Source organism: Halichoerus grypus, chromosome 6 (assembly GCF_964656455.1).
Source record: "Halichoerus grypus chromosome 6, mHalGry1.hap1.1, whole genome shotgun sequence".
Taxonomy (NCBI): Eukaryota; Metazoa; Chordata; class Mammalia; order Carnivora; family Phocidae; genus Halichoerus; species Halichoerus grypus.
Genome location: NC_135717.1, coordinates 52,660,349 through 52,684,076, shown reverse-complemented (window position 1 = coordinate 52,684,076; position 23,728 = coordinate 52,660,349). Strand labels below are relative to the sequence as shown.

The 23,728-nt window shown below is 39.2% G+C and overlaps 1 protein-coding gene across 6 annotated transcripts in view; it reads right to left on the bottom strand.

Moving 5' to 3' along the window:
- OPTN (optineurin) overlaps positions 1-23,728 on the bottom strand; it is a 53,142-nt gene that overhangs the window by 11,691 nt on the left and 17,723 nt on the right. For 2 of the 6 annotated variants that reach the window (XM_036068419.2, XM_036068418.2), the window contains exons 7-14: positions 16,344-16,446; positions 14,541-14,656; positions 13,026-13,175; positions 12,553-12,646; positions 9,370-9,528; positions 4,406-4,536; positions 3,325-3,407; positions 136-295 (exon numbers count right to left, since the gene is read on the bottom strand). In XM_036068419.2, coding sequence (XP_035924312.1) covers positions 168-295; positions 3,325-3,407; positions 4,406-4,536; positions 9,370-9,528; positions 12,553-12,646; positions 13,026-13,175; positions 14,541-14,656; positions 16,344-16,446 — 964 coding nt within the window. In that variant the 3' untranslated portion in view covers positions 136-167. Of the gene's footprint in view, positions 1-109; positions 296-3,324; positions 3,408-4,405; positions 4,537-9,369; positions 9,529-12,552; positions 12,647-13,025; positions 13,176-14,540; positions 14,657-16,343; positions 16,447-23,728 lie in introns of those variants that run through there. The other 4 variants (XM_036068414.2, XM_036068420.2, XM_078075152.1 and 1 more) reach the window with 4 other exon arrangements.

Sequence of the window (23,728 nt, the reverse complement as noted above, 5' to 3'; positions counted from 1 at the left end):
TAAGGAAATCCACAGAAAATGTCCCACTTAGACCATATTTTCTTTCTCCTAAAATAAACATAATGAGGCAAATGTTTGCATGAAAACAAACAACACAAAAGCACAACTCTTGGAGGAAAAAAATCTGATATTTACCAACAGTTTGGGGGGAAGTGAGATGTGAACACTTAAATGATGCAGTCCATAACATGGATCTGGAGTGTGTCTATGTCGGGCAGAACTTCTCCACATTTGGGGCAGGAATGAATTGGAATATTCCGCTGTTGCTGCTGCCGCCAGTTTCTGTCCTCAGCTCCTGGGAATAAGCATTAAATGAAACGCTATTCCATTTCTTCCATGTTGCGAGTGGCTTCGTTTGATTTTAAATAACAAACGATTAATATTAACACCTGCTCAACTTTGCAACAGATACCTAAAGGGGAGTGAATACAGGGTTTGTTTGGGAGGGAGGGGGTCTTTAACTTAAGAAATCTACACACACAGAGAAAACCTCCCAAAATGGTACCTGCTTTCCTATTACTTTGGGATTTGGGCTCTCGTCTGGGTTGTAGGTATGTGAAAATAGAGTGGTTTCAGTTCTGGTACAGGACAACACGTGCTCTAATAAAAACAAGAATATTTGAGAGAAGGAACCAGATAGATGAAGATATGAGCTACAGAGGATGAGAAGGTGGAGAAAACAGTGAGCAGCAACGGAGAGATATCCTAAGAACCGTGTGAACCTTCTCAGAAGCAGAGACAATAACTACATTCACTTGGCCCATGTGTCCGAGCACCCGGGAGGTGGATGAGAGGGGTACAGAGATGGTGGGGACTTCAGGCGAGAAAAGCAACATCAGGAATGCATGAGGGACGGGCTATCCTGTGTCATGCACAAGGCAGGTTAGTGGGAGGACAAAGAAGGGCGCCCTGATGAGACCCATCGCACTTGAAAGGAGCTTTAGGCACAGGTAAGGGCTGCCCAGGCAAAGTGATGAGAAAGAATGGAAGAATGGGTCATGTCATTTTGTCCAATTTTGGAACTGCACCGAGGGTCAAGTCTAAATTAAAGAATGCTCGAAATAAGCCTTGACTCTAAGTAGGTCCCACATGTGCAAACTCTGATCAATGCTGGAAATGACTTCTGGCTCCCGGGACATCGCCTTGGTCTGACCTTTCTGGATCAATGCAAATCATTTTGATCTCAAGACTTTCTGTCAGCCTCCGGAATGTTTGTTTTTGGAGGCTGACAGTGGAGGCAACCTTTAACATGGCTTTTGGCTTCTGAGCATATTATTTGAATTGAATAATATGTGAGACTATTGCAGATAGTTTGTGTTCAGCAAACTCCAGAAGCACCCTTGAACAGAAATACTGACAGGGTATGAGTTCTGAAAGTGGGGGACTTTCTAATGGTCCCATGGTCCTAGATCAGGAGTCAGTCAGCTTTTTCTGCTCTAGATGACAACCGGGCACTACCAGGGACTGCTGATTCTTCATTTGAGACTTTCTTGCATCCATCTGTGCCTTTTTTTTTTTGTCCTGGTCTAGGTTTCGAGACTTAGGCTGTTCTATTAGTCAGTTAACAGGTTCCCTCTACCTCCCGGCTCTCTGCTATAAAATAAGCTTAGTCAGTTTTCATTGTTAACACATCACACTCCTCTCCGCCCTGGACCCTTTATTCTCATACCATACTTATGTAAATCCTAGCTTCAAGGTCAAGCTTAAAGTCACACCTTTTCAAGGCCTTTCTCAACTCCCCCGGCCCTCAGTGATCAACCTGTCCTCTGACCTTCAGCACCATTATTTCTATTACTTAAATATTATCTTGTTTTATGAACCCATCCTTTTATGTGCCCCTCCTGTCTCTCCAACCAGGCCACACGCCACCACAGACCTGACCATGCCTTGTGCTCAGCTGAGTGTCGTGGACCAGGGCAGGTGCATTGATGGCCACAGGTGACCATAATGATGAAATACAGTCAAGAGGAGATACTGTTTAAGGCAGCTTTGTTATGAAGCTAAAAAAATTATAATAATAAAAATAAAATAAGAATCTTAAGACAGTCTCTGTTTGGAATACTGCTATTTACAAGACAAAAAGCTTATTAGGATAGTCATGAATAAATGTGTACTTTGTGATGATTTTTGGATTATAAATATAAGTAGAAGAGTATGTGACTGTTTTTTTTTTTTTTTTTAACATAAATAGGCATTTGCCTTCTTTAATTATGACAAAAGAAAATCTTCCTCTAAGAAATTCAGGTGCAGGGACGCCTGGGTGGCTCAGTCATTAAGCGTCTGCCTTCGGCTCAGGTCATGATCTCAGGGTCCTGGGATCGAGCCCCGCATCAGGCTCCCTGCTCGGCGGGAAGCCTGCTTCTCCCTCTCCCACTCCCCCTGCTTGTGTTCCTGCTCTCGCTCTCTCTCTCTCTCTCTGTCAAATAAATAAATAAAATCTTAAAAAAAAAAAAGAAATTCAGGTGCAAGAGATTGTCCTTTTGGGCCCAAAACACTGTTGCAGGCACTTTTAATAACAGAGGTAAATGGGTGTTTCTGGGATACTTAAAATCAGATTAGAGAAAATATCTGGTGGTGTTCAAGTGGGTAGACACAGCTTTTGGGGAAGAACACAGCTTTACCCTGTGACACTAAACATGCCTGAGGCCAATGTTCATGTCAGTCCACAGTAAACTCAGTAAATGCTAACATTATTATGTGTGTAACACCAGGTAATGGACAGCTTCATTAATGCGGTACTTAGATGCACATTTAGAACACATAAGTAATTATAAAAATTACTTATTATTATAAAATAAAATAGCAGTAATTATAAAATAAAATAGCAGATACAACAGTAAGAGAGTACTTCAGAAATTCAGGAGGAAGAGATCACATTCTGCTGGAATCATGGAGATGGTATTTGAAATGGGTTTTACAGATGGGGTAGGAGTTCACTGGAAAGAGACGGAAGGGAGGCAGGGAGGTGAGTGAGGGAGGGATGCCTCGTAAGCAAGTACATGCAGGTATACAGGCCTAGGGCAAGTTCAAGGAACAGGGAGTGATTCAGCTGGCTAACAGCTGTAGAGAATTAGACGGGGAAAGGTTAAAAGTTCAGCTACGCCAGGCCTTCACTGTCAGCATGAAGAGAGTCTGGTGTCTGGATTCAGTTGGTAATGGATCAAGAACGGGGTACACTGGAAATAAGACTGAGGGGTGCTATATTTTTCGCAGTTTAATCTGGAATTCATTGTGTAGAATGTAGTGAAATTTGTCTTCAAGCATTTTCTTCACAGGATAGTTATTCCCTGGAACCCTGAACACCTACAATCACATGTGACTCACCTCTCTGAACGAGGTAGGCCTGCTGGTCGGGGTCACTGGTTCTCGCCCCATGACGGCTCTGCATCTCCATCAAGGACTGCCTGCTGGGATGAAAAGCAACACGATAGTGATGTTCTACGACAACATTTAGCAGACATTCAACAGCAGGATGGGGAAAAAAGAGCTGAAAAAAAATGCAAGGTTCATGAAAACCAGAACTTAAGGATTAACTTGAATTTTAAATATTATTGGCACTAGGACACAGAGTAGTGAAAGAAACTAACAATTAGGATTAAAAAAATCAGTAAATAATAAAATAAAATAAAATACTAAGATTTCCAGAGAGTCTGGAGTAAGGACAAAAAAAAAAAAAAATCCATCAGTAAATAACCACACTGTCAACTGATAAGGGAATGGATTAGAAAAAAGTGGCGTATTTCTAGAACAAGACACTATAGAGTAATTAAAGAGAATGAAATAAAACTGCATATATATATACACAAAACATATGTATTTTATCAAAAGGAAAAAGGGCGAAGTTGGAGCCTCCTCTGTTCCCCACCCTTCACTATGTTTCTCTCTCTCTCTTTGCCCCATACTGCCTGGAGCTTGGAGGGGGTAACGTCCCCATCTGTTCTATACTTTTACATAGTATCAAAATCACAGTGTTAGATAAAATAAGCTGCAGAACAATACCTAGTGACCATTTTGTAACTTACACACAGAGAAACTAATATTATGCTGCTTCAAGATACGACATAGATATTATATTGATACTAAAACATATTACAGAATTGTTTAAAGTGTTTAAGACTATATACCCCTGACAACAGCAGACAGGACTTCGCAACACACAAGGTCAAAGTTTTTACAGCATGTCCAAGAGCAAAGAACTCATCACGTTCCCACAAGATGTGGCCAAGCCTCATGGTAAGTCACGCTGAGTGTCAGGGACACAATCAAGCGAAGTGTGCTCAGCGTGATTCCTACAGCTCAACTTAGGGAGCACCTCTGACAGGCCCCCTGTGCTCGGTCTGTGCCCAGGGCTCCAGGTGCGTGCTCCGAGCCTTCCCGAGCCTTCCCGAGCCTTCCCAAGCCTCACCTGCCTCCATCTTCAAAAGCATTATTCTCTTTCAGCAGGATTGCCAGCTGCAGGGCCAGTTGCTCCTTTTCTTCGTGTATCTTCTCTCTTGCTGCTCTTTCAGCATGAAAGTCCGAACAGTAAACCTCCATCTGGTAGAAGGGAAGAGACAGAAGTTACTACACAGACGTACATGGATTCTCTACGGCCCAACGGGTGACGGGTGCAGGGGGAGTGCTCCCTCCTGTGATTCCCTCGTAAGGAACAGGGGCGCACAGTGCTGCTGGAAACCAGTGGCGACCGTGACTTCCAACCACCTTCAGACAGAAGACAAGTTGTGTGTGTGTGTGTGCGCGCGCGCGCGCGCACACACACTTTAGACAATCAGAACCTGACAATGACATTGATATAGGTGGTTTAAACACTGCACATAACATTCGTTCAGTAAAATTCTGTGGTCTTTTTAAAAAAATCATATTCAGGATTAGCTTAATATAGTAAATGGTTTATTTACTGTCAGGTATATTTACGAAGGCTGGCCTTAAATTAAATTTTAAATAATAATAATAAATAGATGCTATTCATTGAATTCCAAACATGTACAAGGTCCTACGTTGGATGCCTATATTCCTACCTTATTGCACGTGTTGTAATGAGCACTGGGTGTTACATGCAAACAATGAATCATGGAACACTACATCAAAAACTAATGATGTAATGTATGGTGACTAACATAATAAAAAATAAATCCTGGGAATGTAGAATTGCTATGCTCATTTTACATTCATAAGTTTAACAGCTCTCAGTCCGGGGTAATTTAGGTAAGTGGTCAAACCAGCACTTGAACCAAGACTGAAGCCCATATTCTATGCCAGTCCTCACGGTGGTAGCCAGCCTCCAAGACAGCTCCAGGGATGCTCACCTTTTCGTATTCAAACCCTTATGTGGCCCCCTTCCACAACGAATAGAGCCAACCCGCGGAACCACTAGTATATTGCAGAAATGATGGTGTATGGCTTCTGCCTTGTTCTCTCCTGGGTCACCTGCTGTGGGGGAAGCTCGCTGCCATGTCATGAGGGTATGCAAGCTGCTGTGTGGGGAGCCCCACAGGGTGAGGAACTCAGGCCTCCTGCCCACAGCCATGTGAGTGAGCCAGCTTGGAAGTGGATCTTCCGGTCCATCTTGGGTGCAGCCTCACGAGGGGCCCTGAGCCAGAAGCACCCTGCTAAGCTGCTCCTGAATGCCTGACCCACAGAAACCCGAAGATGACAAATGCTTGTTGCTGCAGCTGCTAAAATGGAGGATAATTTCTTACCTAGAAATATATAAATATTATGCCATGATAGTGATTTCTTCACTGTTACAAAATTCTAAAGTAAAGATGAACTCCTTAATAGTGAAATGAACATTACTCTAAGACCAGTTTTTAACTTTCTATATTTAAAATTAGGGTTTTCCCCCTAAATTTCATGGTTCTAGGATACAAATATTTATCTTTCTTACTTTTGAAAGTAAAATTAAATAAAAAAATATTCTATCACAGTTTTACTTACCCCCCCCCGAAAAACAAACAAATCACACAACTCTGTGATAAAAAGGTCATTTTAAGGGACTTCCTGCCATTTGTGAACATTTTATGTGACCACTGATGCATCATGGGAATTTTTGAGTCAGATCCCAATTTGAGTTACAGTCTTACTTCTATCACTGATCAGCTTTGAGCCAGTCAGACCCGGGTCGTTCTGTCCATTCCTACATGCCCTGTGACACCAGTGGCTCACGTTTCAGGCTCAAAAAGAAGTGGCTGAATGAATAAACCAGAGTATCAAAACTCAACAAATGTCCACGTACAGAAGGACAAAGGACATGACAACAGTATCATGAGGTACCCGAACAAACGAACGCTATAAAGAGCTTGGGTTGAAATTCTCTTCCTATAGAAATAAAACTCAAGACTCTAAGTCCAGTCAACCACCTCTGGAGTTCATATTTGAGTAATGAGTATGTATGTGGTCACTGAGAAATAATAAACTGTTGACTTTGTTATGTTAAAAATAATTTATCTTTATCAGACTGGCAAACATTTAAAAGAATGCTACAAGGAGGTGGGGAAATAGACGTTCTCTTCTCCTTCGGTGAGAGGATAATTTTGGTTACGCATTCTTGGAAGACAACTTGTTAATATTTATTTAACTTAAAGACAGGCACAGCCAATAACCCAACCATTCCATGTCTACATCTCACTATAGATTCCACAAGTGCACAGAGACATACATACAAGAATGTTCAGTTCAGCATTGCTGATAATAGCAAAAATATTGGTACAACCTATACATCCATTAATAGAGGGCTGGTTAAATCTATCATGGTAATGCACACTTTGGAATACCATACAACTGTTCAAAAAATAACAAATGGCTATGAGTACTAATACGGAGAGAAGTCCAAGATACATCATGACTGAAAAGTTGTAGTATAAAAGGTGTACTGCAATCCCACTTTTAATTAAGCAAACAAACAAAATAACAACAAGAGACAAAGGTTTTCCCCCCTTTTTCTGTGGTTTTACATCTCAGGCAGGATGCATTCCCACTGATAAACTTTCTGCAAGTCCTCCACCCACCAGGAGCAAGAGTGGGGCCAACCAGTAACAATAAGCCACGGTACACAAATTCTTCCAGAGTAAAAGAAGGAATGTGCCTCAACTTGTTTTCATGAGGCCAATAAAACCTTGATCTCAAAACCTCACAATGACATTAGCAAAAGGAAAATTCTAGGCCAATCTTATTCAAGAATATAGATACAAAAGTCCTAAGTAAAATATGAACAAACCAAATCCAGCAATATGTACGAAGGATAATTCAAGAAATGTAAAGTTTGTTTAATATTTAAAAATCAATGTGATTCACCACTTTAACAAATTAAAGGGAAAAGGAATGTATTTATCCAATTATATCATTACTGGAAGAAAAAAACTTTCCCTAAATAAAATTCAGCATCCACTCGAAATTTTGGCACACAAGGAAGAAAAGGGAATTTCCTTGATTTGATAAGTGATATCTACAAAGCCTATAGCAAACACCATACACCTAGCGGTAAAATGTTAAAATCACTGCCTCTGAGACTGGGAGCAAGGCAAGGCTGTCTGCCATCTGCACTGTTACACAACACTGTATGAGGGACCCAGTCAGTGTAATAAGGCAAGAAAAAGAAATAAAACATAGGAAGAACCAAAAAGGAAAAAACCCAAAACTGTCATTATTTAAATGATATGATTATGAATGTAAAGAGGTCAAAAGAATATTCAGAGATATTATTAAAATTAAAATGTGAATTGAGCAAGTCTACTGCATACAAAATCAATATATAAAAATCAATTGTATTTCTATATAATAGCAGCTGTTAAAAAATGAAGATTTAAAAAGGTGCTATTTATAACAGTATCATAAAAATAGAGAGTATCTATGAATAACCTATTAAAAGATGAGCAAAATCCTTACTAAGAAGATTAAAAATATTACTTAGAAGAATTAAAGAAGATATGCCATGTTCATACATTGGAAGAGTCACTGTTGTAAAGATGTCGGTTACCTCCAAATTGATTTTTATCTATTTAATATAATTCAAGTCAAAGCTCCAGGAGGTTTTTCTGTGTGTGGGTGTGTGCGTGTGCGTGCGTGTGTGTGTGTGTGTGTAAAATACCAAGCGGATGCTAAAATTAAAATGACAATGAAAAAGGGAAAGAAAATCTAAGGTCCTCTTGACAAGTATCAATGAGGTAGGAAGACTTACTCTACCAGGTATCAAAATTTTTGTGCTTCATAGTAAGTCAAGACAGTACGGTACCAGAGCAAGGATACAAAAATAGCTCAATGGAACAGTAGAGAGTCCAGAAATAGACCCATGGACACCTGAACACAAGATACGACAAAGAAGGCAGCACATTACTTAAGATGACATTTAACATAAATGGTGCCAAGGCAACATGACAAAAAAATAAGTCTTCACTCTTACCTCACTCTATAAAGAAAAACTAATTCCAGACGGTTTCTAGATATTAATGTAAAAGGCAAAACAGTAAAATTTTTAGAAGACAACATGGGAGAGTATCTTCATGGCCTTGAGGTAGTGAAAGTTTTTTAATAGGACACAAAAAGTACTAATTGTAAGTGTAAAGACTGACAATGTAGACTACATTAAAATAAAGAACTTCTGTTCATCAAAAGACACCTTTATGGGCGTGAAAAGACAAATCATGGAGCCAAGAAATCTGCAACAAATATAACTGTCAAGGGCTTGTGTCTGGAGTGTATAAAAAACTCATAAAATCAAGACAGCAAACCAGAAGAAAAATGGGCAAAGACGTCTTCAGGCACTTCACAAAAGGGAGCACCAAGAAGACTAGTTAACACTTGAGAAAGTACTCAGTCTCATTAGTCATCAGGGAAATGCACATTAAATGAGACACCATTATATGCCCACCAGAATGCTTACAAACAAAAGTAAAAATACTGATAATACAAGGATGGCTAAGGATGTCGAGCAACAGGGACTCTGTTGATGGGAGTGAAAACTGGTACAACCACTTTGGAAAAGTGTTGGCAACATCCACTAACACTGAGTAACACGTGTACTCTAGGAACCAGCAATTCCACTGCTAACTGGGTATGCACCCAACAGAAAGGAACGCACAGGCCAACAAAGAGAGACATCCACAAGAATGTCAGAACAACCTCAATCATAATGCCCCAAACTGAAAATAATCCAACTACCTATCAACCATAGAATGGATACATTCATTGAGCTCTACCCTTAAAAGTTTGGTGCACTTTCCACACGTGATATGCTTCAATAAAAAATGTTTTTAAATATATTGGTGGAAATTATAAAAAATCCAAAAATATATTTTGAACACCATCACTTTCCCATAGGAGAACATAATCAGGGTTGGCCTCACCCAGTTCATGTTTCAGAACGTAGCTTACCTGAGCCCGAAGAACAGTCATGGTTTCCAGGTCCTCCTCCTGCTTGGCGATGGTCTGCTTCATCTCATCCATCTGAAGCTGCTTGGAAGCCAGGGCCTTCTCTGCCAGTTCCAGCTTTTCACTTAGTTCCTGTAGTACCACCTTATCCACTTTTTCTGACTGAAAGACACAAGATCATTCTAGAAATGGCTGTGAAATAACTCAACCTAATTTTTTTTTTTTTTTTTAAGATTTATTTAAGTGAGAGAGTGTGCATGAGCAGGGGTGGGGAGGGGCAGAGGGAGAGGGAGTCTCAAGCAGGCCTAACCGACGATGCTCCCCCGGCGCCCCAATTGAACCTATTTTAGTAAAACATTAAACGAAGTTTTATTTTTTTAAATGCCTGGCTCTAAACTGTTCTGTTAATTAGCAATGATAACTTAAACTCAGAAAGTTTTATTCATTTAACTTATAGTTTGCAAATTATAATTTCTTAATTTAAAACAATTTAAAAAAAACACTAAAATAAGGGAAATAATGACAAACCCTGATCTCAGTGAGGTTGTAACTTGCTGATACTGTTATTTTTCCCACTGATATTACTCTTATATAGTGAAGTCAGTGGAAAAGAAGAAACATGTTTAAATTAAAAATTGATCACCTCACACCTGTCAGAATGACTAGTATCAAAAAGACAACAACAAGTGTTGGCGAGGACGTGCACAAGAAAAAGGAACCCTGGTGCACGAGAAAAAGGAACCCTTGTGCACTGTTGGTGGGAATGCAAAATGGGGCAGCCACTCTGGAAAACAGTATGGAGGTTCCTCAAAAAGTTAAAAACAGAACTACCCTATGATCCGGCAAATCCCACTTCCCAGTATTTATCCAGAGAAAATGAAAATACTAATTCAAAAAGATATATCCACTCCTACGTTTATTACAGCAGTATTTACAATAGCTACCTATTTAGGAAGCAACCTAAATGTCCATCAAATAGCTGAATGGATAAAGAAGATGTGATCTATATTTGTACAAACACACACACACACACACACACACACAGACAAGAATATTACTCAGCCATAAAAGACTGAAATCTTGCCATTTGTGACAATATGCATGGACCTAGAAGGTATTATGCTAAGTGAAATAAGTCAGAGAAACAGACAAATACCATATGATTTCACTTATGTGGAATCTAAAAAACAAAACAAATGAACAAACAGAAACAAGCTTATAAACACAGAGAATGAACCGGTGGTTGCCAGAGGAGAGGGACATAGAGGGATGAAGTGGATCAAGAGGTATAAACAAGTCAAGGGATGTACAGTACAGCACAGGGAATACAGCTGACCCCCGAACAATGCAGGGGTCAGAGGCACTGAGCCCCTGTAGAGTCGCAAACCCACATGTAACTTTTGACTCCCCAGAAACTTACCTAGTAACAGCCTATGGTTGACTGGAAGCCTTAGCAATAATTTAGTGGATTAACACATATTTTGTATGTTATATGTATTATATACTGTACTCTTACAATAAAGTAAGCTAGAAAAAATATGTTATTAAGAAAATCATAAGGAAGAAAAAACACATATAGTTCTGTATTTTAAAAAGTCTGCAATATTAAGTGGACCCGTGCAAACCCTTTTTGTTCAAGGGTCAACTGTACAGTCAATACTATTGTAATGACTTTGTATGGTGACAGATAGTAACTACAGTTATGAGCGTTTCATAATGTATATAAATATCGGATCACTATGTTGGACACTGAAAACTAATATGACACTGTATGTCAACTCTACTTCAATTAAAAATAAATAAGTAAGGGGGGCGCCTGGGTGGCTCAGATGGTTAAGCGTCTGCCTTCGGCTCAGGTCATGATCTCAGGGTCCTGGGATCGAGTCCCGCATCGGGCTTCCTGCTCCTTGGGAGCCTGCTTCTCCCTCTGTCTCTCTCTCTCTCTCTCTGTCTCTCATGAATAAATAAATAAAATCTTAAAAAAAAAAAAAAAAAAAGTAAATTAATAATGAAAAAAATTTACAAGTCCTAGAGAAGAACAATATTCTATTAAAAAAAAAAAAAAAAGAAAGAAAGAAAAACAGGGGTGTCTGGGTGGCTCAGTCAGTTAAGCATCTGACTCTTGGTTTCGGCTCAGTTAATGATCTCATGGTTGTGGGAGCAAGCTGTGTCCTCAGGCTCCACACTCAGCGGGGAGTCTGCTTGAAAGATTCTCTCCCTCTGACCCTCCCCCTGCTTGTGTGTACCTTCTCCCTCTCTCAAAATAAATAAAACTTAAAAAAAAAAAAAAAAAAAACAAAGAGTACATTTATAAGCATATAAACTCAAAGACCCCTTCTAATTCAAAGCTTCCATGATCTTTACTTACTTATCCCAGCTTTAGCCAAGTGAAACTGACAAATTAAATTGTAAGCTATTTAAAGTGAACAATGTGACAATTTGATATGTGTACACAGTGGGAGAGGGCTCCCCCCACCAGGTTAATGAACACGCCTATCACCTCACACATCTACCCATTTTTAAACTGCCACACCATGCTGGTGTTATATTAATGTAAGCTGCAGTCCGGGAGTCCAGGGTCGCAAGGTCACTGACAGGAGCCAGCTAGCCCTGTAACAGCTCCCTGGAGACAACCCCACCAGTGGCCACCCACAGTCTCGCTGTGCCCTGCTCACGTGGGAGCCCATGCTGGTAGCTCTCCTATAAACCCACTCACTGTTAGAAATGCTAAAAGCTGGGGTGCCCGAGTGGCTCAGTCGGTTAAGCGTCTGACTCTTGGTTTCGGCTCAGGTCATGATCTCAGGGTCGTAGGATTGAGCCCCGAGTTAGGCTCCGTGTTCATCAGGGAGTCTGCTTGAGATTCTCTCTCTCCCTCTCCCTCTGCCCCGCCCCACCCTGCCCTCTTTCTCTCTCAAATAATAAATCTTAAAAAAAAAAAAACAAAAAAAAGAAATGCTAAAAGCTTACTCCCCAACCCATAGAACCATCTCTGCACACAAGGCACATTATACACAGGTAGAACATCAAAGTTCTACCCACTTAGACACAAGAAATCAATTATAAACTCAAGAACAACCTCTGAAACCACACTTAGTTATGGATTAACACAACTACTTTACATATAAAAAATGTTTATAGTTTCTGTTCGCTACAAGGCTACAAAAGTTGTTTTTTTTCTATGAGTACCTCTTTCCTTTTCAGTTCCTCGAGTGATTTCAATGAATTATTGTATTCTTGAAGAAGCTTGTTATGTGTCAACTGGAGAGTGGCTAACTTGGACCTATTTAAAAAGAAATTAAGAAATGGAATCTTGGGGGAAAATATAAAAACTTAGTCTTGCCTTCCCACCTTCTTCTGAACACTCGACTAGCAAAATCTTCTCTCCTACCTTTACCAGCCCACCACCTGCTAGCATTTTCTTACTCTCAAAGAAAACAATCTTTCCAAAAAAAGAAAAAAAATCAAGATAGATTGCAAGTAACTTTAATCATTTTGTTATAATAGAACAAATTTTATCTCCTCGGAGAAGTCTCCTGGTACTCCTTCAAATACATAAAAGAGAAAAATTTTAAATTTATTCTTAAATCCTAATTCCAATCTTATAAAAGTGCTCCTCTACCTTCTTCTAGCAAGTGGTCATTCAGTTGTGGCATACTCACTTTTCCTCTTCGGTTTTAGCTTGCTCCATTTTGATTTCTGATCGCATGCTTTCCACTTGTAGCTCCAACTTTTTGTTGTTATAAACAAGCTCTTGCTTTTCATTCAGCTCTGATGGGGTTGCAGAATTTTTCCTTTCAAGGGCCTGACATCTAGGAAAGATCAAAATTTCATGAGGATAAACAATGCTCCTTCATTTCTCAGTGGCTTTTAAACCAATCCCAAGATTATGTAGCAAATACAAAGAAATTTTGGATTGCATTTTTCAAGGATTTAATAATGTAAAATAAAATATTTTATCCTTCTTGCTTCTTTATTAGAAGCAAGTAATATTTCTAAACCCTCATGACTAAACACTAAAAAAATACAGATCTTTTTTTTGTAAAAGAAATTTACATATTTCTGAACCCTTATGCCTAATATAAAAAAAACTACAGATCTAAGACCACACAAGCTATGGATAACTGTCTTAAGCAGTCATGCAAGTATATTTTTGTTCTTCAGACACAGACCAAAATAGTAATTGGCTAAAGGTGCTTTTCATATAGCGATCCATGGATATCTTCAATACTTTAAAAAGTTTGGGTTCTGTTAAGCATAAAGAATATGACTTCTGACAAAGATTTAATAAGGGAAAAGTAAGTGTCCTAAGTTTTCTTAAATATCAAAAAGAGAATTTCAATATAATAATAGCAAATATGAACCAATGGTTGCTACGCAAGGCATTAACACCAAGCATGGTAAACATCTCCATACAACATTATGAAGTAGGGATAATGACACACATTGTACAAATGATAAAAGTAGGGCTCAGAGAGGTTAAATAAATAACTTGCCCAAGGCAATACCATGAATAAATTCAGATCCATAGTTCAACTAAGTCTGTTTGTCCAAAGTCCTTAGCTTTAGCTGCTGTGCTGTGCCAGATTTCCATGTCATCGTGTAGCCTTGGTAAGTGTGAACTCTAAGGCAACATACACTCATGTATTGTGCTGGATACATGTTTGCCAACTAATCCAAAAGAATAACATTTTTAAATTTCGGGTAACTTGCTACACCAAGAAAAACAAGCAAATGCAAAGTTCTCAATTTAAATATTAGCCTTCATAATTGATTGAAAATGAATTTTTTTTCTCAATAAAGCTCACTCAAGTTCTTTCTCCTTGCAGCTTTCATTTATGTTTGCTTACATCCATATTGTCAGCTCAGGTTAAGTCCCAGGAAATCTGGCTTACTGCTTTTTTACAGGTCCTCACATAGGCTACAGTACGTGTAACAAACATCCCTGAACAGCAGAATCAGATTTTCCTGGGCCCCATGCCCCCATATTACAAGTATATTATATTTATAAATGAACAGGTACATTAATCTCGACATTAGTGTTTGCTGAATTCATACTTTAATTAGGTTTCTATTTTTCTTCTAGTAACATAACAAAACTATGTTTTTACATAGTAATATATTTCTTAAAAATGTCCATTTTCTAAAGGAAAATAGAATTCATCTCTCATTCTTACTTCTCTTGAAGTCTCTTCTTCATCAGCTCAGCCTCACTGAGTTTTGTATGAGCCTCTTGAAGCTCCTTAAACAGAGTTGTCACCTGAAGGTTCAACGTCTCCACTTCACTTCCAACCTGTCATTCAGGAAATCCCAAACACGCACATGTGATTCAGACCAGAGATTAAATGAACTTCTTTGTGAGAAAACAGTGTGAACCATCAGTGTCCCACTAAGACTGGTGAGTTGATTAAACTTTTGACAATTAATGCCGTAAACATCTTCTTTGAAAAGAAATGTTTTAGATACAACTGTTTCCTTGTATGTCTATATTTACTAATTATATATAACATTTTATATTCCATGATATGTAATTTATATGTATAATCACTAATTCATATGGCAATATTTATATATAAAACTGTTTATCTTACATAACTGATCAATTCGGATGCACTGTGATAATGACTTTGTCAGAATTTTTTTTTCCTGTAGACATGTGTGGAGTTTATTTAAAGGGAAGAAGAACTGTCTCCTTTTTGATTCTGGCAACCCAAGAACATCCTCTCTTAAGACTTATAGGGGCCAAAATTCACACAAACACTCCCAGATGTTAAGGTTTCAGGTTTTGCTAGTTTCTCCTCACCCTTTATCATCACCTCAGTTAATCCTGATCATGGCTCAGGGGATCACAGAGCACAGCGGTGTCAAAGCACAATCTAATTTACCCAGAGAGCAGCTTATGCCCATAGTCCTTGGCTGATTTATGTTTCGAGTTAACTCCACTCTTTTTACTGAACTGCGTTTTCCCTGGCAGCTCCAGAATGGCTGTCAGTGAGCTTTTTGGTGCCTTGGAAATCTCAGTACTTCTCTATTACTGGTTGTCAGATTGGCTTCAGTCAACAATGCACTATGACTCCCAGGTCTTCTCTTCATCTGTGTTCTAAATGTTCTCCAGTCTCTTCAAGTAGGAGACTCAGCCCAGCACATGCAAACAGTAGGCATTCTACATGTATTTGTTGAATAAATGAATTGGCTAAAGTGAGCATCTGACAAAAAATGTCTTTCACATGGACAACTGCAGCTCTTACAACTTCCTGCCTTCATCCACCTTCCCTGACCTTAAGACTGAGTGATGGGCTCCAACGCACAGCTCTGAGGTACCACAGAACACTGGCTATAGAAACATGAAACTCTGCATTCAAACTATTTCATTCAAACCAATAGTAGGGGAGAATTGAGATCTTTCAATTCTGTCTCAAGTTTTTGGGTCATATTCTTAAAACATCTCATTATAAAGTGGGCAAAATTCCTTTCTCCACTAGACGGCCTGTTCACTCACAAAGTTAGGAGAGAAAATCAGTCAAGAAAAGATAGAGGTAGGGGCGCCTGGGTGGCTCAGTGGGTTGGGCATCTGACTCTTGATTTCAGCTGGGGTCCTGATCTCAGGGTTGTGAGATGGAGCCCTGGGCTCCGCCCTCCACAGGCAGTTGGCTTGGGATTCTCTTTCTCCCTCTCCCTCTGTCCCTCCCCCCACTCATGTACCCTCTTGCTCTCTAAAATAAATAAATAAATCTTAAAAAAAAAAAAAGAAGAGACAGAAGTGTGATTCCTTAGAATCACTGGGATAGGAACACATCTCGCTACAATTTACTATGGATGAAATTCAAATCAGGACAAGGAAATATGAGAGAAACAGAATATATGCAACATTAAAATTATTTCTATTTCTAAAGCTAATAACACAGCACAAGACTTGACTTCAGATACGACTCTTAGGTCCACTGGGGGTGTGATAGCAGCCTTAGAACCTGAGTACCCACAGTTTCTGGGCCTTTTTCCTCTTCTTTCTCTTTTTCTGTGCTCCCCTCTGTCTGGGTCTCAACCTCAGAACGATCACTGGCTTTCTTTTCAAAATAGGAAACTCTGAAAAATACAGAATATGGAAAAGTTACTTTCTCTTTGGGTTCAAGAGGAATAACAATTGCAGAAGCACTAAAAAGAACACTGTCCAAAATTTGGATAAAGGATCGGGGGTTTCAAAATCTCTCTGTATTTGCTATATTATGCATTAACCTTTTTGGGTTTAGCTCTCATCCTAAAATTGGCTAGATGTGATTTAAGATATGAATTCATGCAGAGGTAAAAGATGGGCATAAATCATCCCAAACACTGAAAAACACTGCCTCTTTTCACGTAACAGTAATACACAGAAATATTTTTTAAAATCTGTGTGTGTGTGTGTACGTACATACATGCATGTGTGTTACATGAGTGTGTGTCCCTTTATAAGGATTCGGCAGAGAAAGGAAGTCTTTTTGGACCCATCTAAGTTCACAAGTCCCTTAAAAACAAACAAATTTACCGATATTCTCAATGAATCATAACCACACAAAAGCCAGCCTAAGGCAAATGAAACAAGAAGAGATTTCTGGTTAAAGATGTCGAACTGAATATATGCATGTAAATTTTCTCCCACCCTGTACCCCACCAAAATGACTTTTAAAAAGCCATATACATACAAGAACAAAGAGAAAGGGAGAGGAAATAACAGCAAGAAGATTTGGGGGGCACAGCTATGAGTGGGAACTGACTTGGCAGCCCAATAAGGCTGGGTCTGAAGCCAACAGTAGGGAAAGCCAAGCTGTAACCTGAATGACACTGTGGAAAGCAGAAGGCTCAGGAGTCAGTGACACCACGTACCACTGGATGCGGGGACAAAGGTGGGGCCTGTTTAAGAAGGACTAGAAGTGGTGCCTGGGTGGCTCACTTAGTTGGGCGTCTGACTCTTGATCTCAGGGTCGTGAATTTGGGCCCCACGTTGGGCTCCACGTCGGGTGTGAAGCCTACTTAAAAAAAAAAAAAAAAAGAGGGTCTAGAATATCACAAAATAAAGGGTTTCTGGGTTCAGACGTTAGTCAGAGATGAGACGTGGGTTCTTCTGTAAGGAGAACTTATACAAAGAACATTAAGACCCTCAGCCACCTTTCTCTCCTCATCTTAAGAACTTCGGCGTTTGAAAAACACCCTCCAGGCAGGAGGCTGGAAGAGTCTCCTCTGGAGTATGTAACCAGGATAAGGGAAAAGATTTAAAGTTTCTGACATGGGGCTTCCCCAAGGAAACCTCCCAGCCAGATCTCCCTGCAGGTGCACCCAGAGCATCAATCAGCTTCTAACACCCTGTAATCCTGCTAAATCTGATCAAACAGCCAAGATTGCTAGACATTTAAGGAAAATCTTAATATGAAGCAGAAAAAAGTAACTTACTGAAAATAGAATATGCCATCGGGGGAAAAAAAAGGTCAAAAATATCATTAATATCCTTAGAGATATGAGGAAACATTACAACCACAAAAAAATGGAACACAATAAAAAAGGAACATTCAAAGGTTCTCCCCCACAAAAAAGGGAGGATGAAAGTTGATCAAATTTATCAGAAAGGAGAAAAAGGGAGAGACAGAAAAAGGGAACAAGGAGTTAAGAAAATTAGAGGAGATCCAATTCAAAATAATAGTAATGCTAGAAAGAGCGAACAAAGAAAACTGAGGGTAAGAGACTATCGCTAAATTAATTCAAGATCATCTTTCAAGAACTGAAGGACATCAGTTTGCAGAATGAAAGAGCCCAAGAGTGTCCAGAACAAAGAGATGAAAAACAGGCTCACACCAAAGCACGTGAGAAGTCTCATGCCCAAAGATGAAGAACCAGAATGGCAGTGGGTCTTTCAGCATTAACACAAGAAGCTAGGACATAATGAAGCAATGTTTTTGAAACGTGGAGGGAAAATTATATCCGATTACAGAATTCTATATCTAGCCAAACTATCCAAGAAGTATAAAGGCAGAAGGAGAGATTTTCAGATATGCAGGTCTCAGAAAATATACTGCCCATATATTGTTTCTCAGTAAGTTAGTGGCAATGTGGTGAGCTCTGTTTGAAAAAACAAAACAAAACAAAACAAAACAACAACATTTAAAAAGAGTAGGAAAGGCATTGGATTCAGGAAATAGGTGATGGAAAACAGGAAAGTTGAAGGAGTTCCTCAGGGTGAAGGCAAAGTGAGATGCCAAGATGAGTGCCATGAGGCAGGACCTAGAAAGCAAGTAGGGCAGACTCCAGAGAGAATACCAGTAGACTACTAACATGTCTGAATGTATCTGAGAGATTTCCTCACTGGGGAAGAGTATGGGGAAACTAAGCAAATTTTAAAGATGTAATTATGCACAGAAGTAAAAAAAAAAAAGTATAAAAAAAGGAAGAGTATTCAAGGCACAGAGCAGAGCTCAACTGACTACTCCCTGTGTGTGCCTAATAACATAAACACTGAGTAGTTACCTAACTAAATTTCAGTATAGCCAATTTCGGAGGTGGAGCAGGTAAGCTGGGTCCAGAAGCATGTGTGTGTGCAATGGGAGGTCAACAGAATGCATTCACAATAGGGGGACAACTCGGTAGCAATTTAAGCCTGGCGCATGGAGGGAAATATCAAAACGGTCACAACCATTGCAAACTGCCAAACCTAACTGGTGCACAGGCACCATTTCGGGCTAAACCAGATAAATGGGTTAAGAGCCAGCTGGTGTGGGGTTGATGGATGGGCCTTTTTCACGCCACTCATGTATGACCCAGGGTTCTGATCTACATCTGAATAATCACTTATCTTACTTTTCTAGGGCAAATTTTCATCTTGGACCGCCTTTCCCTGCTACTTCTCGATTCTCTTGAGCCACACTTCCTACACACTTACCCCTCTTGTTGTCAGTTTAAATTTGTTTAGAAAACCCAAATTACATGAAATACAAGTCCTGGAAAACAATGAGAAAAAAAGAGACAAACCTATGATCCCCTTTCCCCACAAATCTCCTAGAAGTTTTCAGAATAAATTTCACACTGTCTATGCCCCTATTTGTCATGATTAATGAAAATAGTTGAAGACTCACTTGTTTGAGAAAGAGACATGTTAGGTCTTGGGATGTGTTTTCATTATCCTATACAGCATGTAAACCAAGCCAGGCTGTCCAGGTATTAGGGATTTTATTTCTTGGTTTTGGTTCTGCCATAGTGAGGGGGAAATCATCATCCTGATACCCACCCAGAGAACATGAGTCTTGGCAACTACTGTTAACTTGCCAGTTGTTAAATACTGAGAGAAGGCTGACTCACAGGGTGGAGATTTGATGCTATTGAGAAAGGGACCCTTTACAGGTACTCAAGGTGGGAGACTAAACACTGACTTCCTAGTGCCATTCGAAGAGCTATAGCTGCAGGCAGAAGGCTATAATTATTCTGAAAGCAGGAATTATATATATCATATGAACCTCATCAGGAGGTACAATTAGCAAATTCCTAAGCTGACACTTTCATCATGAAAGCTAATCATGTTGTCTAAGTACGGGTGAATTACTGGCTAAACTCGACTTCTGAGAATGGCATACAGAACACAGGAGGGGTAAAGGTGCCTACAAAATATAAACACACAGTGATTATTCATGGCTAGTAAAGGTCTCCTTCAAAGAGTAACATCTTCCCTTTAAAAACCAGCTGTGGTAATTAAGGTATAAAAAGAATGTTTTTATCTATCTATCTATGCATTGTTACTATGTTTTAGGATTTGTCTGAAAGATAGGACAAATATTTTGCTCCATTAGAATACATGGTACTAGTCTCCCAGAAGTCAACCTTTGAAATTTTCTAAGGGACAAAGTAGGATATGGTGTGTAAACACCTGGGAGTCAGAGCCAGCACCTTTTGAAATGAGCTGACTATGAAATAAGTCATTGGACCAATGCCGATGTGTCTTCCAGGTTAACCTCATCTGAATAAATAACTTACGTTTCATATTTTACAAAAAGATCTTTCTGTAATTAAAAATTTAAACTGTTTCAGGGGCGCCTGGGTGGTGCAGTTGGTTACACGTCCTACTCTTGGTTTTAGCTCAGGTCCTGATCTCAGGATTGTGAGATCGAGCCCCGCATTGGGCTCCCTGCTCAGGGTGGAGTCTGCTTGAGACTCTTCCTCTCACTCTCCCTTAGCCCCTCTCCCCCTCCCTCACTAAAATAAATAAATCTTTTTTTTAAGATTTTATGTATTTATTTGACAGAGAGAGACAGCGAGAGAGGGAACACAAGCAGGGGGAGCGGGAGAAGGAGAAGCCGGCTTCCTGCTGCACAGGGAGCCCGATGCGGGGCTCGATCCCCGGACCCTGGGATCATGACCTGAGTCGAAGGCAGACGCTTAATGACTGAGCCACCCAGGTGCCCCTAAAATGAATAAATCTTAAAATTTAAACTGCTTCAGATAGAAAGTATTTCTCACAGTGCTATAATTTTAAGATCAATAAGCCATTTATAGTGTCTGAGAGAATTAATTATGTCATAGTATACTTATGATTAAATGTTGCAATCGCTGGAGCCCTAAAACCAATGCATAACCTCTCCCATTTCCTATATGGTTTAGGACTTTGCATTTCTTTTTTTTTTTTAAAGATTTTATTTATTTATTTGAGAGAGAGAATGAGAGAGAGAGAGCATGAGAGGGGGGAGGGTCAGAGGGAGAAGCAGACTCCCCGCTGAGCAGGGAGCCTGATGTAGGACTCGATCCCAGGACTCCAGGATCATGACCTGAGCCGAAGGCAGTTGCTCAACCAACTGAGCCACCCAGGCACCCGTGGATTTTGCATTTCTAAAAAGTGCATTTGCACACAAATTCATTGACTTCACAACTCTATAATATAGATGAATTTTACCCCAAAGTGTGTGTGTGTGTGTTTACATGTATACCATATTCTATGAGGCCAGTATTTCCCTTACACCAAAACCAGACAAAGACATTACAAGGAAAGAAAACTATGGGCTGATACCCCTTATGAATAAAGATGCAAAAAATCCTTAACAAAATTTTAGTAATCTAAACTAGCACATATAGAAAGGATTACACATCATGACCAAGTGGGATTTACCCAGGAATGAAAGGTTGGTTTAACACTTGAAAATCAATGACTATAATACATCATATTAACAGAAGTTTAAAAAACCATTAATCATCCCCATAGACATGGAAAAAGCATTTCACAAAATCCAAAACGCTGCACGATAAAAAGTACAACAAACTAGAAATAGAAGGGAGCTTCTCAACCTGATAAAAGCATCTATGAAAACTTGCAGCTAACATCATACTTGATGGTAAAAGGCTGAGGGCTCTCCCGCCTAAGTAAGACAAGCATGTCTGCTTTCTCCACTTGTACTTAACATTGTGCTAGAGACTCTAGCCAGGGAAATTGTGCAAGAAAAAGAAATACAAGGTACCCTTGTTGGTAAGGAAGAAGTAACACTACCCCTTTGCAGATGACATGATCTTGTATAAAGAAAATCCTAAGCAATCCACTAAAAAACTATTAGTGCTAATACATGAGTTCTAGCAAGGTTTCAGGCTACAAGATCAATGTACAATATACAAAAAAGTCAGCAGTATTTCTATACACTAGCAAAGAATACTCCAAACATGAAATTAAGAAAACAACTTCATGTATAACAGTGCTAACAAATTTCGAAAAGTAGTTTAAGACCTGTATATTAAAAATGACAAAACATCACTGAAATACATTACAGATGACCTAACTAAATCTATGGGTTATCCTTCATGGATCAGAAGATTTAATATAGTTAAGAACAATATTAACTGAACTCCAGATTCAATGCAATCCCTAACAAAATCCCAGCTGGCTTTTTTTTTTTTTCCAGAAATTAACAAACTTATCCTAAGATTTACACAGAAAAACAAGAAACCCAGGATAGCCAAAACAATCTTTCAAAGTTGGAGAACCCAGACTTCCTGATTTCAAAATTTACTACAAAACTGTACTAATCAAGACAGTGTAGCATTAGCAAAGGATAAACATATAGATCAAAGGAATAAAATTGAAGGTTTAGAAATTAATCTTTACATGCATGACCAACTGATTTACACCAAGGGTGCCAAGGCGGTTCATTGAGGGAAAGAATGGTCTTTTCAACAAATGGTGTTAGGATGACTGGATATCCACACACAAAAGAATGAAGTTGGACCCCAACCTCACACCATACAGACATATGAACTCTAAATACATTTAGAGACCTAAACGTAAGGACTAAAACTATAAAGCTTTTAGAAGAAAACATAGTGAATCGTTGTGACCCTGGATAAGTGAACGGTTCATTAGATACAACACCAAAAGCACAAGTGACAAAAGAAAAATAGATAAAGTGGACTACATCAAAATAAAATTTTGTGCTGTCAATGATAGCGCCCATGAGGTAAAGAGGTGATTCACAGAATGGGAGAAAATACTTGCAAGTCATAGACCTCATAAAGGATTTGCATCTGGAATATATAATGAACTCTTATAACTCAGTAATAAAAAGGCAATCCAATTTTTTTAAATGGGTAAAGGATTTCAACAGATATTTCTTCAAAGAAGATATACAGATGATCAACATGAAAAGATGCTCAACATTATCAGTCATTAGGAAAATGAAATCAAAATCACAATGAGACACCACTTTAGACCCATGAGGATGGCTATAATCAAGACAGACAATTACAGGTGTGAAGGAGGATGTGGAAAAAAGCAGAACCCTCATACATTGCTGGTAGAAACGTAAAATGGCGCAGCCACTGCAGAAAACAGTTTGGTAGTTCCTCAAACTATTAAACACACAGAGCCAATGACCCAGCAATCCCACTCCTGGGTATATACCCCCAGAAAATTAAAAAAAATATGTCCACAGAAGAAGTTGTGCAAGAATGTTTACAGCAAACATTATTCACAACAGGCAAAAAGTGGGAACCAAAATGTTCCCCAACTGATGAATATAAGTAAAATGCTGACTAGTCACACAATGGACTATTATTTGGCAACAAAAAGGAAGTGAAGGACTGGTATGTGCCACAACATGCAGGAACTCTGAAAACATGACGCTACATAAAATTAGTCAACCACAAAAGGCCACATATTATATGGTCCCATTTATATGAAATGTCCAGAATAGGCAAATCTGTGGAGACAGAAGACAGACTGCTGGGAGGAATGAGGAATCAGTGTTGACAGGTACTGGGTTTCTTATCTGGTGAAAACAATGTTCCAAAATTATAATGTGGTAACGGCTACATGACTGTGAATATTCTAAACAGTACTGAAATGTATACCTTAAATGGATGGATTACCGGGTGT